The 13,636-nt window shown below is 35.1% G+C and overlaps 1 protein-coding gene across 1 annotated transcript in view; it reads right to left on the bottom strand.

Moving 5' to 3' along the window:
* LOC108716186 (CUB and sushi domain-containing protein 1-like) overlaps positions 1–13,636 on the bottom strand; it is an 882,106-nt gene that overhangs the window by 163,897 nt on the left and 704,573 nt on the right. Inside the window, exons 28-30 of the mRNA XM_041563770.1 lie at positions 13,444–13,582; positions 6,178–6,365; positions 558–752 (exon numbers count right to left, since the gene is read on the bottom strand). Coding sequence (XP_041419704.1) covers positions 558–752; positions 6,178–6,365; positions 13,444–13,582 — 522 coding nt within the window. The remainder of the gene's footprint in view (positions 1–557; positions 753–6,177; positions 6,366–13,443; positions 13,583–13,636) is intronic.

The following is a 13,636-nucleotide window of genomic DNA, read 5'->3' as shown; positions in this document are numbered from 1 at the left end:
AATGCATTTTGACAAAAAAGTCTTCTTTAGAAAAACTCCCATTTACTTAAATGCATTTGGAGCGAGAAAAATTGTCGTGCGCGTTAAAAATTGTCTGTCATAGACATATTTTTGACGTCCATTGACTTTAATGCGTTTGCTAATTTTTCGCCATTTTGCGAATTTGTGCGCAGTTCCACAAATGTTTGGGTGAAACGGGACAGATTCGCTCACCACTACTGTACATAGATGTCATAGTGTGTTCTGTAAATAACAAGAGAATTATGTTACATTTAACAGAAAGTTTCATTCATAACAAAAGGATAGACTGGAAAATAGGAAACATCATGTAAATGTTCTGAATTATTGATAAGTATGCAGTCTCTCATAATGGAGAACAACAGTCATTGGCATTCTTTGATTTCTAACCACTAGAGGGGAGCAGCACCATCTACAGGAATATTTAATCTAATTTCCTGTGAAATTTGAAGCTAGAAATGAAAAAAGGTACACACTTTTATTCACTATAAAATTACATCACTGGTGATGAAAATATTACTGTCTAAGTTGAAACATACCATTACAAGATGGCAAAATCCTATTCCATGCCGGCTTCCCATCTGCCCCAATAACACAGGTTATTGTGGCAGGATCAGTAATTCTGTAGCCTGGGTCACACTGATAAGTTACTGTAGAGCCAAGTTTCAAGTCTGTTCCAATCCGAGTACCGTTCATAATATTGCCAGGATCAAAGCAAGCTTCCCGTGGTTTTTCTGTGTTAAAAAACGATATTTACTACAAAGGCACCAATTTAGACTTCATTTATATGAATATTTTATACAGTTTCATTCTATATAAGAAACCATGTGTAATTATTTTCAACCACAAAAACTTAATCTAAAGAAAGAACAAATCATATGGCCAAATAATAAATGCAACTTTGCATCCAGCCACAGTTACAATTATATGTTCAAACACAGTTCACATTAGTTAATTTGCTAGTATTATCTGGTATATTTGTCAGATTATGAAGCTACAACCTGCAATTTAAGGTTTGACTAGTAATTATATGTTCTGAATATCTATAAATAATTATTAGTCATCAGTTATGTAAGACTGTAAGTACAAGTAAGAGATCCCTTATTCGGAAACCCATTTTCCAGAAAGCTCCAAATTATAGGAAAAATATCAATAAAAATGGAAAAGGGACGAACATTTAAGCCCTGTATTTAATTAAAAATAGTACAAAGACACCATATCAAATGATGAAACTTAAAAATGTTACTGTTTTCTGAAAATATACAGTATGTTAGTTTTCAATTTGATGCCAGCAACATGTTTGCACAAGGACATGTTTCCAGCTCTGTTTGCATCACCTCTTCTTTTAACCGCACTTTGTTCAAGTTTGAGAACTGAGGGGACCAATAAAGTTTTGAAGATGAAATCTTGCTCTATACTTGGCTGATGTTGAATTTCAGCTACTCAACAGTTTTCATTGGGTAACAGGTGTGGACTGCAGGCAGGCTAGTTTATCACACAGACACTTTTAAATGAGCATAGGACTAGAGAGGTTGGTGGCGTTTCTGTATCATGTTTAAATATGCTTTCCTCTTTTCATGGCAGAGTTTTAACTTGCATTTGTGGATGCAGCAATGGTCTGTGCTCACAGACAATGATTTTCTTAGTTATTCCTAAACTACAAAATTGTGGCTGTTCTTAATGCAGTGCCACATGAGGACCCAAAAATCCTGACCATCCACTACTGGTTTCAGCCATGTGCCTCGAGAACAAGATTTTTCCAGATTCTCTGTATCTTCTAATGATGATGTACTATAGCTGATAAAATCCACTAATGGTGTACCCTTCTCCATCATTCATTCTGAGAGACCCAGCCTCTAGGATACTCTTTTTATACTCATGTTGTCCTTGCCGAATTCTTTTGAAACTGGTTGGCATCAAAATAACTTAGGATATATATTAGAGAATACAATAACATTTTATTGTTTTAATATCTGATGTGTTGTCTCTGGACTATTTACAATTAAATGTAGGTTTGGAAGGATTTGGAAATCATTCCATTTTCTTTTTATTTATATTTTACATTAGGCAAAACTGAAAGTAAGCAAATGTTTTAAAAAAAATATATATTTTTATCTGTAAAACAGTACTTGATGGTAACTAGTCTGCATGAATCAATACTTGTGGCAAAACAATCCCATTGGGTTTATTTAATGTGTATATGTTTTTTAGCAGATATGGGGATCCAAATTATGGAAAGACCCTTTTCTTAGAAAACCTGAGGTCCCAAGCATTCTATATAATTCATTATATTATTTACTCTACTGGTAATCGCTCAGCAGGAGAAAAAGAGCTTACTTTGGTCTACAAATATAGGAAGAGGTGATTTAAAGGTCTTAGTTTTAGACTTTAAATAAATATATAAATTCAAATCTGATGAAGAACCATTGTAAATGAAATGCTTGCAATGAATATGTATACAGTAAATAAATCCTCACTTTTAAATTGCTTTTGTTATTTTTGCAAAATTAAAGTGTATTTTGCATGAAATATTTTTATTTCTAACAGAACAAATGGGAAGGTGAAAAAAGAAGTAAAAGAAAGTGTTTCCTTGGAAAATATTGTGCCATTAAAAACAATACAAAAGAACAATTTATTCTGATGTTGAAGATGAGAATACTCATTGAATCCTTAAACCTCCCCAATATGCATGGACTTAATGATGCTATCTGAGATCTCAGGATGGGGATGACTTTGACATAGTTGGCCATCTTAAATATTTTGCAATATATGGAAAACAATCCCTGTTTTGTTTAAAGAGTTAGGCAAAAGGTAAGGCATTTTTTAGTAGCTTATGGCACAAAATGCCTCAATGTCCTAAATATACTGATAATGGGTTGAGTGCAGAGAACGTCTTGTATTTTGTGGTCACAGCCTCATTGCACCTCCGCCTAATGTTTTTAAAATTAGTGGTAAGCACAACTTTCCCCTGTTTATTATAGTTTATACAGGAGCAGTGGTCACCTCCATGTTGTAGCTTCCACCCTTCCCAGCTATAGTCAGGTGATCCCACTGGTGGCCAATAAAAGGGCAGCCAAGTTTGGGAGTTTTAACCTTGAAATCAGCAAGTAAAACTTAGTCCCTGTGTAAAATGTATAATGAAGCAATTGAATTCTTAATGAATCAGATGCAAGTTGAGCATAGGACTGGCCATACCGAGGATGACTTTAGGGCAAATTCACTAATCTGCGGAGTTGTCCTAGTGCAGCCATCACCGCACTTCACCTGCGAAGTTGTGCTCAGGAGGCGAAATCTAGCAAAGTTGCGCTAGCGTTAATTCGTCAGGTTAAGCGAAGTTGCGCTAGCGAAGGCTAATTTGCATAAGGTGCCAAATTTAAATTTTAATGGACGTGTATGCTGCAGCGCATACAGAACACTACACAAGCCCAGGGAAACTTAAAAAAAGTTCAAATAGGTGTTCTAATGCCCTACACATGTGCCCACAGTATATGTAAGGTGCCATATGTTAACAAATTTTGGGGGGAAGGTGGGCACCCAAAAAAGAAATTCACTCTTTTTCAGCCTATTTCAGCGTTTTTTGGGGACATAAAAACATTTCAACATTTTTGGCAACTTGTTTTTTTTACAAACTCCTATCTACTCTATTGAACTTCGCCTTCTCTGACCTGGCAAAGTAAACTCTGGCGAAGGAGGTAATGTTCACAAAAAAAAAACTTCTTCGCAACGTTAGGGTGCGAAGTTGCGCTAGGCTATCTACTTCACTGGCGAATTTTCACCAAGGTCACTGATAGTCAATTTGCGAAGTAGCAAAATGACATCACGCTGGCGAATTTTCGTCAGCTTTAGCCACTTCGCATTTTAGTAAATTTGCCCCTTTGACGTAGTTGGCCAGTTTAAATATATTGCAACAAACTGAAATAGTCAGTTGTGAGTGAAAATTGGCACTATCATTGGTGTGTCTCCCTTTGATTATCAACTTAACATCATGTAATCTACATGGTATACCTCACACCAACAATGGGGGTGGGTTTTTTGAGTCAATTTTTACTCACTACTGACTATTTCAGTTTGTTTGGTTTGGGGAACTGTTTGTGATATCTTGTGATAAAGGTCCTCTATGTAGGACAGAAAAATCTACTTACAACATTACATTTTTGCACATATATTAAGACACACGAATGTTCTGTGTCCTTTATGCTATTACTTTTTGCGGCAGCACCTTGGCTTTTTTTTCCTTTTTTTGGGATGAGTATGCTGCCCTTCAAACACTCCTTCTCTCTCTCTCTCTCTCTCTCTCTCTCTCTCTCTCTCTCTCTCTCTCTCTCTCTCTCTCTCTCTCTATTTATTTATTTATTATGTACAAGCCTAGCTTTTCCATTATCTCCTAATTCAATTGAGTTAAAGATTGTAAATTATACATACAAAATATACATAACTTAACAGTATATGCTTCTAACATACTGTTACACTATTCTGATCCACTGATTTATACATTTCAGCATATAGCTGCTCAGAACATTCTTTGTAGTTTATTGCTTGAAAATATACATAAACATCAGTTCTTTACTTATCACCTAGAGATTATTCTCAGTTGATCCTAACTACTATTTTTGCACACAGGGAGAAGAAATTAAGCTAATTGTATGATTCATCAAAGAATTACTGTGCATCAGAACTAATTTAGGTCTACCCAAGCAAAGTGGTTAAATAATCAAGCAATCAAGACATCAACATTTTAATGTTTACTTCATTATATTCATATATTTATTTTTTTCAGTTTGAATGCATCTATCTGATTTTGTAAAGTGCTTAATTTGGGCTTAAAATCTTAATCTTTTACTCTGATGATTTTAGCTATGTAATTCTGACAGAAGTGATAGCATGCATTAATGACAACAAACTAAATAATTGAATGAATGAATCAACATCATAGTTATTTCATAACTTCTATCTGATAATAGAAGCATGCTGCTATTACCTAGGGTATTGAATAAGGCTAGTTAAACAACTTTTGCATTTTAGCAGACCTCATAATCTAACTGCCAAACATGCTACTCCAAAAGGGAATAAATGGGTAAAAACCTCTTTCCATTCAGAAAATATGACAAAATTGCTTCTTTACTGCAGTATCTGGGACTGTTTGTTATACCATATGACAGACAAAAGCTGCCCACCTAGAATTTATACAAGGAAAGTAAGTGGCCTAAATCAGCCTCTTCAATAACCTGCAGGCTAACAAATGTCAGTGTAAGTTAGCTTATTTTACCCTATGAATAAGTATTAGCCAGTACAGAGCTGTATGTTCACTATTGACTAGATCTAAGATACAAGCAAATATGAACAAGTGCCCTACTGAGTTCATTAACTGACATGAACAAGCTTTCAGAAAAACACCCATCTTTAGGTAAAAAGTTCCAAGTGGAAGGGGTCTATCCATGATATTTATGTTGGCACAATATGACCATACTATGTTTAATTTCATTTCTATTGACACGGGGTCCAGGGCATTTTGGAATTCCTGTTTCAGTGATAGCAGATTTATGTATATATAACTTTATTTATAATGAGCTGTAAGGGAACGCAGCACTGTACAATCTTACAAAGTATGAAAGCACACACAGGGAGGACAAGGGACATAATACATACAATAAATATACATACAAAAGTACACAGCACGTGTGCCATGCCATGTGGTAAGAGACACAGTAAGAAGGAGGTCCCTGACCCATAGAGCTTAAAGTCTCAGTGGGTGGATAACATACAGGCATTGATAGATCCAATCATTCATTTATATCCATTGTGCTTTATTGTAATAACTGATGCATTTTTACCATTCCCTCCATAACAGACTGCTCTGCTAATAAAATATCATAGATATACATTATAATCTATATTATACAGAATGGCAGTAAGCATTCACACAAATGTATCCATTGATCAAATCATATCATCTTCATCCGCATTTATTCATATAGTGCCAGTAAATTATGCAGAGCTTTATATTAATTTAGGATCAACAGGGGTCTTACAAATTTAAGAAACAAGGGTAAAATAAAAAAAAAAAACATGATTTGATATCTGCATATTCTTAATTTGTTTAAAACAGTATAAATGCATTGTTCAATGAAATCAGAATATGTTATGGAACTCTGAAATTACCTTTATATTCAATGGCAAAACCAGACATGCCAACAGATGCATCACTTCGAAATGCCAAAAATAGACTGTTAGCATTACTTTCTATTCTTTCTGGTGCATAGGATCCTTGAAAACTTCCAATTAAAGGACTGTTGGAATCTTCACCTTCATAAATATGTAGAAAGTCATAACTAGGCTCCATATTGAAGCTGAAATGCACACAGAAAAAATGACAATTGATGAGTGAGACAAATCCATGAGTTTAAAACAGATTATTTTAGTCAATAATACTAACAATGATTGTAATGTTGGCATTGTGTCCAATACACAACCAACTTTATGACAAAAGAGATAGTAGATACAGTTATTACTACTGGAGTTCTTCAGAATCATGAACATACCAAAGACAGTACAGTATAATAAGAAATACCTGTGAAATATCGTAGTAGTAGTTTTATACAATTAGAAACTGCTATGTTTGCATTATTTTTATATTTTTTAACAATAAAAAAGTTATAGGTATTAAACTAGACATTCAGAGGCTAAGTTATCGATGATCCAACTGGTAAATCAAGAAGGATTCCCAGCAGTTAAGTATATTCTTTGATTTATCAAAAAAATTCTTTGATTTATAAAAAAAAAACTCAAAAGTTTTAATGTATTTACATATTTTTCTAAACTCATAAAATTGATATCTTATGAGTATTAGTGCACAACGCAGCTAAGGAGCAGAACAGCGCTTAAATTCACTCACTCCCCTATGCCAAACAAGGGGATAAAAATAGTGGACAACTATTTTCTGCACTGAAATGGATTGTTCTGGAGTGGAAATTACATTAAAATCTTTAAAACAAATGGCAGTGTTTTACCAAGCAGGAGTTATTACTGTAATTGAATGTTAAATCAGCCCCTCTATTATAAATTGTATTTTCAGCAAGATGCTTGCATTATTTGTTATGTATCATCTGTAGTTTACAATTTAAACTAATACTCTTGGTACAAGTATGGGATCTATTATCCAGAATGAGTTTCTCTAGATAAGGGGTCTGGACATAATTTGGATCACCATGCCTTAAGTCTGCTAAAAAAATATTTAATCAATGGATAAACCCAATAGTCACTAAATAGTGACTGACTATGGGATCTTAGAGCAGCCCTCTGGCATTTGACAGAATACACAGATTGCCAGTCCAGGTCTGTCAATAAGGATAACTTATATTTTTAGTAAGGATCAAGCACACTGTACTGTTTTATTATTACAGAGAAAAGGGAAATATTTTTTTAAAAATTAGAACTATTTGTGGGAGATGGCCTTCCTTTAGGAGTTTTCTGGACAATGGGTTACTGGATAAAATATCCCATACTTGTATTTAAATCATCATATAAGTTGAAGCAATACCAATACACTTTTGCTTTTCCTTTATTTGTGTGTTGTAGTTTTTTGCCTTTCTGCTCTGCTCTAATTTTTTTTCCCTTGGAGTCTGACATTTTAACCAGTAGCTATTGCTAGGGTCAAAATTCCAGTACATTACATGGTTTTATATGAATCTAGGACATTTATAAAAACAATTTCTTATTATAAAGGTTTCACACACAGGCTAGAACATTGAATATTTACACCAATATTTTCTAAGTTGATCTTCTGCAATATAACCAATCCTTTGCTGATTGACACTCTATAGTGTGCATAGGGATGCAATCTATGAACTGTGATAAAGCAAACTGTTGCATGACTGAATTAAAGGTTAAAAACTTTAACCCTCTGAATGTGTAATAAGAGTGAGTAAACCTAGACAGTTTCATTTGTCTGTATTGAGTACATTGGTATTACTAACAGGTCACTTACTAACAGGCTGATGACTAGTGAAAGCATCTGAACAATCAAATCAACAAAAAAGATAAGTATTTTTTTTATTAACTGTTATTTTGGATAAAGGTTTGTATAGTTAACTACTTTGGTTTAGTTTTTTCAGTATTAGGTGATAAATATCAAAGTGTGGTGTGCTTTTGTGTTTACAGGAAGTTTGCCAAAACTGCTTTACTTTGCAGTTAAATTTCACTCAGTTTGAGGTGGGTGGGGTTTGATTTGTGCACCTGAACAGACTGTATAAATAGAACCCCTGGAACTCTAGTGGCATTTGCTCTAGTGGATAGCTGCTCTTAAGTGAGTTCACTTTAAGTGGGAGCTCTGTAAGTTAAGTTACAAACACAGAAGTCTCAAACTAAAGGAGTTCAAACAAGGTAAAAAGTATGTTAAATATTCAATTTTTTTTGTTCCTGTTTGTTGATCTGTAACTGGATGAGTGCTAGCAAGAGTGAAGGTCTGACCCAGTGCACAGTCTGCCATATGTATGCAAATTTGGAGCAAGAGTTCCAAACTGCTTTGCCTGCTTTTGTGAGCAAATTGCTATTTTAGAGGCTTGTGTTAGAGCACTAGAGCAACAAATTGCAACACTGCAGTCAATTAACAATCTTGAGAGAAGTCTCTTGCTCACTGAGTGAGGGTCAGATAGTTTGGGGGAACAGAACAGCAGCAGGATGAAAAAGGAAAAGGGCAAAAGGGAGGCTGCTCAGGGTTTGTACATCCCAACAGATTTGCCACATTGTGTGAAGAAGATGGGAGTGTGAACTCTGGATTGGCAGTTGTAGATGGGACTGATCCCTCTAACAGCCAGGAGACTAGTTTCTCTAATAGTGGTGGGGAGTAGAACAGAGTTAGGCAAAAACAGATTGTGGTTATAGAGGATTCAAGTATTAGGAAATTTTATAGGGTAATTTATCATCCAGATCGCAACAACCGAACAGTTTGCTGTCTTTCGGGTGTCCGGGTTCTGCATGTGGTTGATCGGTTAGACAAATTATTGGGTGGGGCTGGGCATAACCCAGCTGTCTTAGTACATATTGGTACTAATGACAAAATAAGTGGTAGATGGAAGACCTTTAAAAATTTATGCTCGAAAGGAAGGTCTTCCAGTGTCGTTTTTTCAGAAATTTTGCCTGTGCCATGTGCAAGTTTAAGAAGACAGCTGGAGCTTAGGGAGTTAAATTCATGGCTAAAGTCTTGGTGTAGGAAGGGAGGGTTTGGGTTCTGAGAGCACTGGGGTGATTTTTCCTTGGGGTACAATCTAATTAGTCATGCATCTCAATGGAAGAGGGTCTGCTGTGCTTGGGGAAAGAATAAATAAGAGGTTGGAGGAGTGTTTAAACTAGGCAAGGGGGGGGGGTGAGCCAGAGTATTATGGAGAAGCTAGAGTAGACTGTGCAGTGGAATTAGTAAGGGGTCAAGAAGGTAGGGTGAGGGGGTCATACAGTATACCAGCTAGAAAAACACAAGAACAACAGACTAATAGTAACTTTAAATCTAATTCTCCATTAAATAATGTAAATATCAGAGGGAAAAGTAGTAACATCTGCTTTATGCTGGCAAATGCACTGAGATTGTTAGGTACAATGGGAGAGCTAGAGTTAATTGCATGAGCTAAAAACTGATATAATCAATATCACTGAGAACTGGTGGTATGAAACCTGTGACTAGGCTGTCTATTTATAAATGGCTACATGCTTTTTAGGAGAGACAGAGGAATTAAAAAGGGTGGAGGAGTTTTTCTTCATGAAAAACCTGAATTAAATCTGTGCTCTAATGAAATAACAATGGATGGCACTCGGAAAGGTGTGGAATCCCTATGGGTAGAGATTTCCACTGGGCAAAAAGCTACAAAAAATTTTTTATTGGTGTATGCTACAAACCACCTTGAATTAAGTGACGAGATTGAAGTCCAGCTACTATTACAAATGGAGTCTGCCTCACAATTAAGTCAAGTTATGATTATGGGTGACTGCAATTATCCAGACAATTATCTAGGGTAATGGGGTTGCCAAGTCAGAAAAAGCCAATAGGTTTGTAAATATGCTTAATGACAACTTTTTATTAGCAATACTGAACTCATCTTTAGCATTTGTGTGGGCGAGCATTTAGATTTAGAGCATTTAGTAATCATAACATGGTCTCCTTTGAGATTATGTTGCATTAACAACTCTAAAACATTAAACTTTAGAAGTGCAAACTTTGTCAGTATAAGGATATCTCTGCAACATATTAACTGGGGAATGCTTTTCAGAGGGTTGAACAAAGAAGAAAAATGGAATGTCTTTAAAATGCTGCTTAATACATATCAGTAGATTTTCATTGTATAAGGAAGCCAAAAAAAACCATGTAAAAAAGTTATCAGACAAGCTAATATTGATATGGAAAAGCCATTGCAGCAAGGAAAAAATTAACCCAAAATTATTTTAAAATATGTAAATAGTAAAAAAATTAAGCAGGATGGGGTTGGACCATTGTTGTCAGAGGGGGATAAGTTGAGTTATGAGAACAGAGATAAAGCAGAGATTTTGAACTGTTATTTTCCATCTGTGGAACCAAGGTAATTAAGGTTTACTTCTAAATAGTCTCAATTCTACTATATCAATAAATGATGCATGGTTCATGCAAAGGGAAATTCAAAAGAAACTAGAACATGTAAAGATAAATAAAGGTCCAGGGTCAGATGGTATTAGCTCGGTGATTGCCAAACCTCTTTACTTTATTTTTCAGGATTCATTGAGGTTTGGCATGGTGCCAAAAAAATGGCAATTTTATAATGTATTGTCTCTATTTAAATAAAGGATCCCGTTTTCAGCCTCAAAGCTATAGGCTGGTTACTCTCACCAAACAAATTGAATTTCCCTTTATGGAGAGGTGAGCAGAAACCTCAACTCGGCAATGGCAGTGGATGTAATCTACTTGAACTTTGCTAAAGTATTTGATACAGTAACACACAGAAGGTTAATGGTTAAATTAAGGAATTTTGGCCTGGAACATAGTATTTGTAATTGGCTAGAGAACTGACTGAAGGATAGATTACAAAGAGTGGTGGTAAATGAAACATTTTGTGATTGGAACAGTGTTGTCAGTGGAGTACCACAAGGATCTGTACTTGGTCCTTTGTTTTCAACTTGTTTATGTATGACCTGGAGGTGGGCATTGAAAGTACCATATCTATTTTTGCTATGATACTAAATTGTGCAGAACTATAAGTTCCATGCAGGATGTTGCCACTTTGTAGAGTGATTTGACTAGATTAGAAAACTGGAAAATGAGGTTCAGTGTTGATAAATGCAAGGTTATGGACTTGACAGAAATAATATAAATGCAAGTTATCACTAAATGGCAGTGTGCGGGGTTTCCTTAACTGAGAAGGATCCAGGGGTTCCAGGCAGTGTCATTCTGTGGCTACTAAAGCAAATAAAATACTGTCTTGGCATTAACTCAAGGAATGAAAACATAATTTGCCTTTTTATAGGTCCCTGGTTAGGCCTCACCTGGAGTCTGCAGCACTGTTTTGGGCTCATATTCTTAAAAAGGATATACATAAGCTGAAGAGACATGCAACTAAACTGATTAAGGGGATGGAAGATTTAAACTATGAGGATTGATTGTCACGGGTGGGGCTGTTTTCTCTGGAGAACAGACACTTGGGGACATGATTACTTCTTATAAGTGCATTAGAGGGCAATTTAGAGGGAGATCTATTTTTCCATAAAACGGATCATCAGAGGGCATCCCTTTAGACTAGAGGAAAATAGCTTTAATTTGAAGCAGCGTGGGTGGTTCTTCACAATGAGGACAGTGAGGTTGTCCTGCCAGATGATGTTCTAGCTGATTCTGTTAACACCTTTAAGGCGGGTTGGATGATTTCTTGAACAAGCATCATATCCAAGGCTATAGTGATACTAAAATCTAAAATTAATATAGATATTGGTATATATAGTTCCAGTGGGTATATGTGCGCTGGGATTCATTTGGAGGGGTTGAACTTGATGGACTTTGGTCTTTTTTTCAACCCATATTAACTATGTAACTATGTGACTATGTATTAAAATACTATAATGCTTGAATACAGCAGTCTAGAAAATGTAGTAAAATGCAAAAAAATTGTAACTAGCAGTAGACACCTGTGATTTGATTAATAAACCTACAATTTACTTTTAAACATTCGATTCACATGTAAGATTCTACAAATAAAAAAGTACCTCTAAAATATATACCTTACTAATATAAAATCAAAGAAGTTTGAGGTTGTATTTATTTTGTATTTATTTTGGGCACATCAGAGAACAGCGTCATTTAATTTCAAAAGATATTGCAAGTGAGACAATATTCTGAATGCCTTCTGGTTCCAAGAAAGTAAGTAAGCAAAATGATATTGCTAGTAAACACAATGGCACATACAATTTAACTGTAAGCATGTAGTCACAGTTTGGGGCTATCGGTCAGCAAAAATTAACACATTTTTGGGTGTGCATCTGACACATACATGAAAGAGTATCTGCAACTCCCTTTTATACCTCAGGCCAATGTAAAATTAGTTTAACTGAAGATCTGGTAAATAAAATTCACTATGAACTGTGAATAGTGGAAGATTTGTCATCTCTAAGGAAGTGAAGTAAGTTAAAAGCTTGGTGTTCTAGCCCCTAAGCAAACAATCAGATCATCTTCGCAAATTGAAAATTTCAGCTGCCTACGCACCTTCTTAGTGTGTGGACGGGTCAACTTCAGAAGGAGTAAAGGAGCTTAATTTCTCTTTAAATTGCATTTAGACCATTCACTCAATGTATGGGCAGTTAGCTCAATATATTCAATATACAGTATGCATGTTCAGCCTTTGCACATTGATATATTTTTTTAGAATTTATTTCTATGTAGTATAAAATGCTAAGCTGTATTTCAAAATTTTTTAAAAACATTTAAATCAATGGTGTGCCGACAAACCATCTTGTTCAACATAAAATGCTAACTTTTTATTTCTGGAAAGAATTAAAAAGTTGTATACGGTTTACAAACTCCCATTGTTGCTGATCAGTTTGAAGAGTATGTATTGTTTCAACCTTACAACTGGGTGAAACTTTAAAACAATGTGCCACCCTCTGTAAGGTAAAATATATACAGTATACAGTATATATATATATGGGTTTTGTTTTTTTTTCTAGCCTTTTCTGTATTTTTTTCATAACAATCTCTCTCTTTTTTCCATAACATCTTTGGCACCATATATTACTGGAAAGCTAAAAAATGTGTTTGTTATTCTGCAATGCATATATACTGATGCAGAAGGTACTAGATACATGCTCTAGGGCTTAGCTACAAAATGTAATTAGGAGTCCAATGAAGTGATAAATGATGTAATTTCTCGATCTGACATTTAAAAAAAAATCCTGTTACACTTTTTCTTACTCTCTGACTGGTACCTTTTGAATATCAAGGCAATGACAAAGTCTGAATTTACTTTTATTCTCCAGTCACATTCTTTCCCAGGAGGATACGACTGAGGGTAGTTAGGTGATAAAATAACACCTGCAGGGCCTGTCAAGTTTCCACCACATGCCGCTGTCACAAGAAGAAGAAGCAGAATCAGATGTTAAACTTTGCATAAATAAAATT

The sequence above is a fragment of the Xenopus laevis genome, chromosome 5L (genome assembly GCF_017654675.1).
Source record: "Xenopus laevis strain J_2021 chromosome 5L, Xenopus_laevis_v10.1, whole genome shotgun sequence".
Classification (NCBI taxonomy): Eukaryota; Metazoa; Chordata; class Amphibia; order Anura; family Pipidae; genus Xenopus; species Xenopus laevis.
Note: the sequence above shows the minus strand (reverse complement) of the source record. Positions and strands in the feature narration are given on the sequence as shown.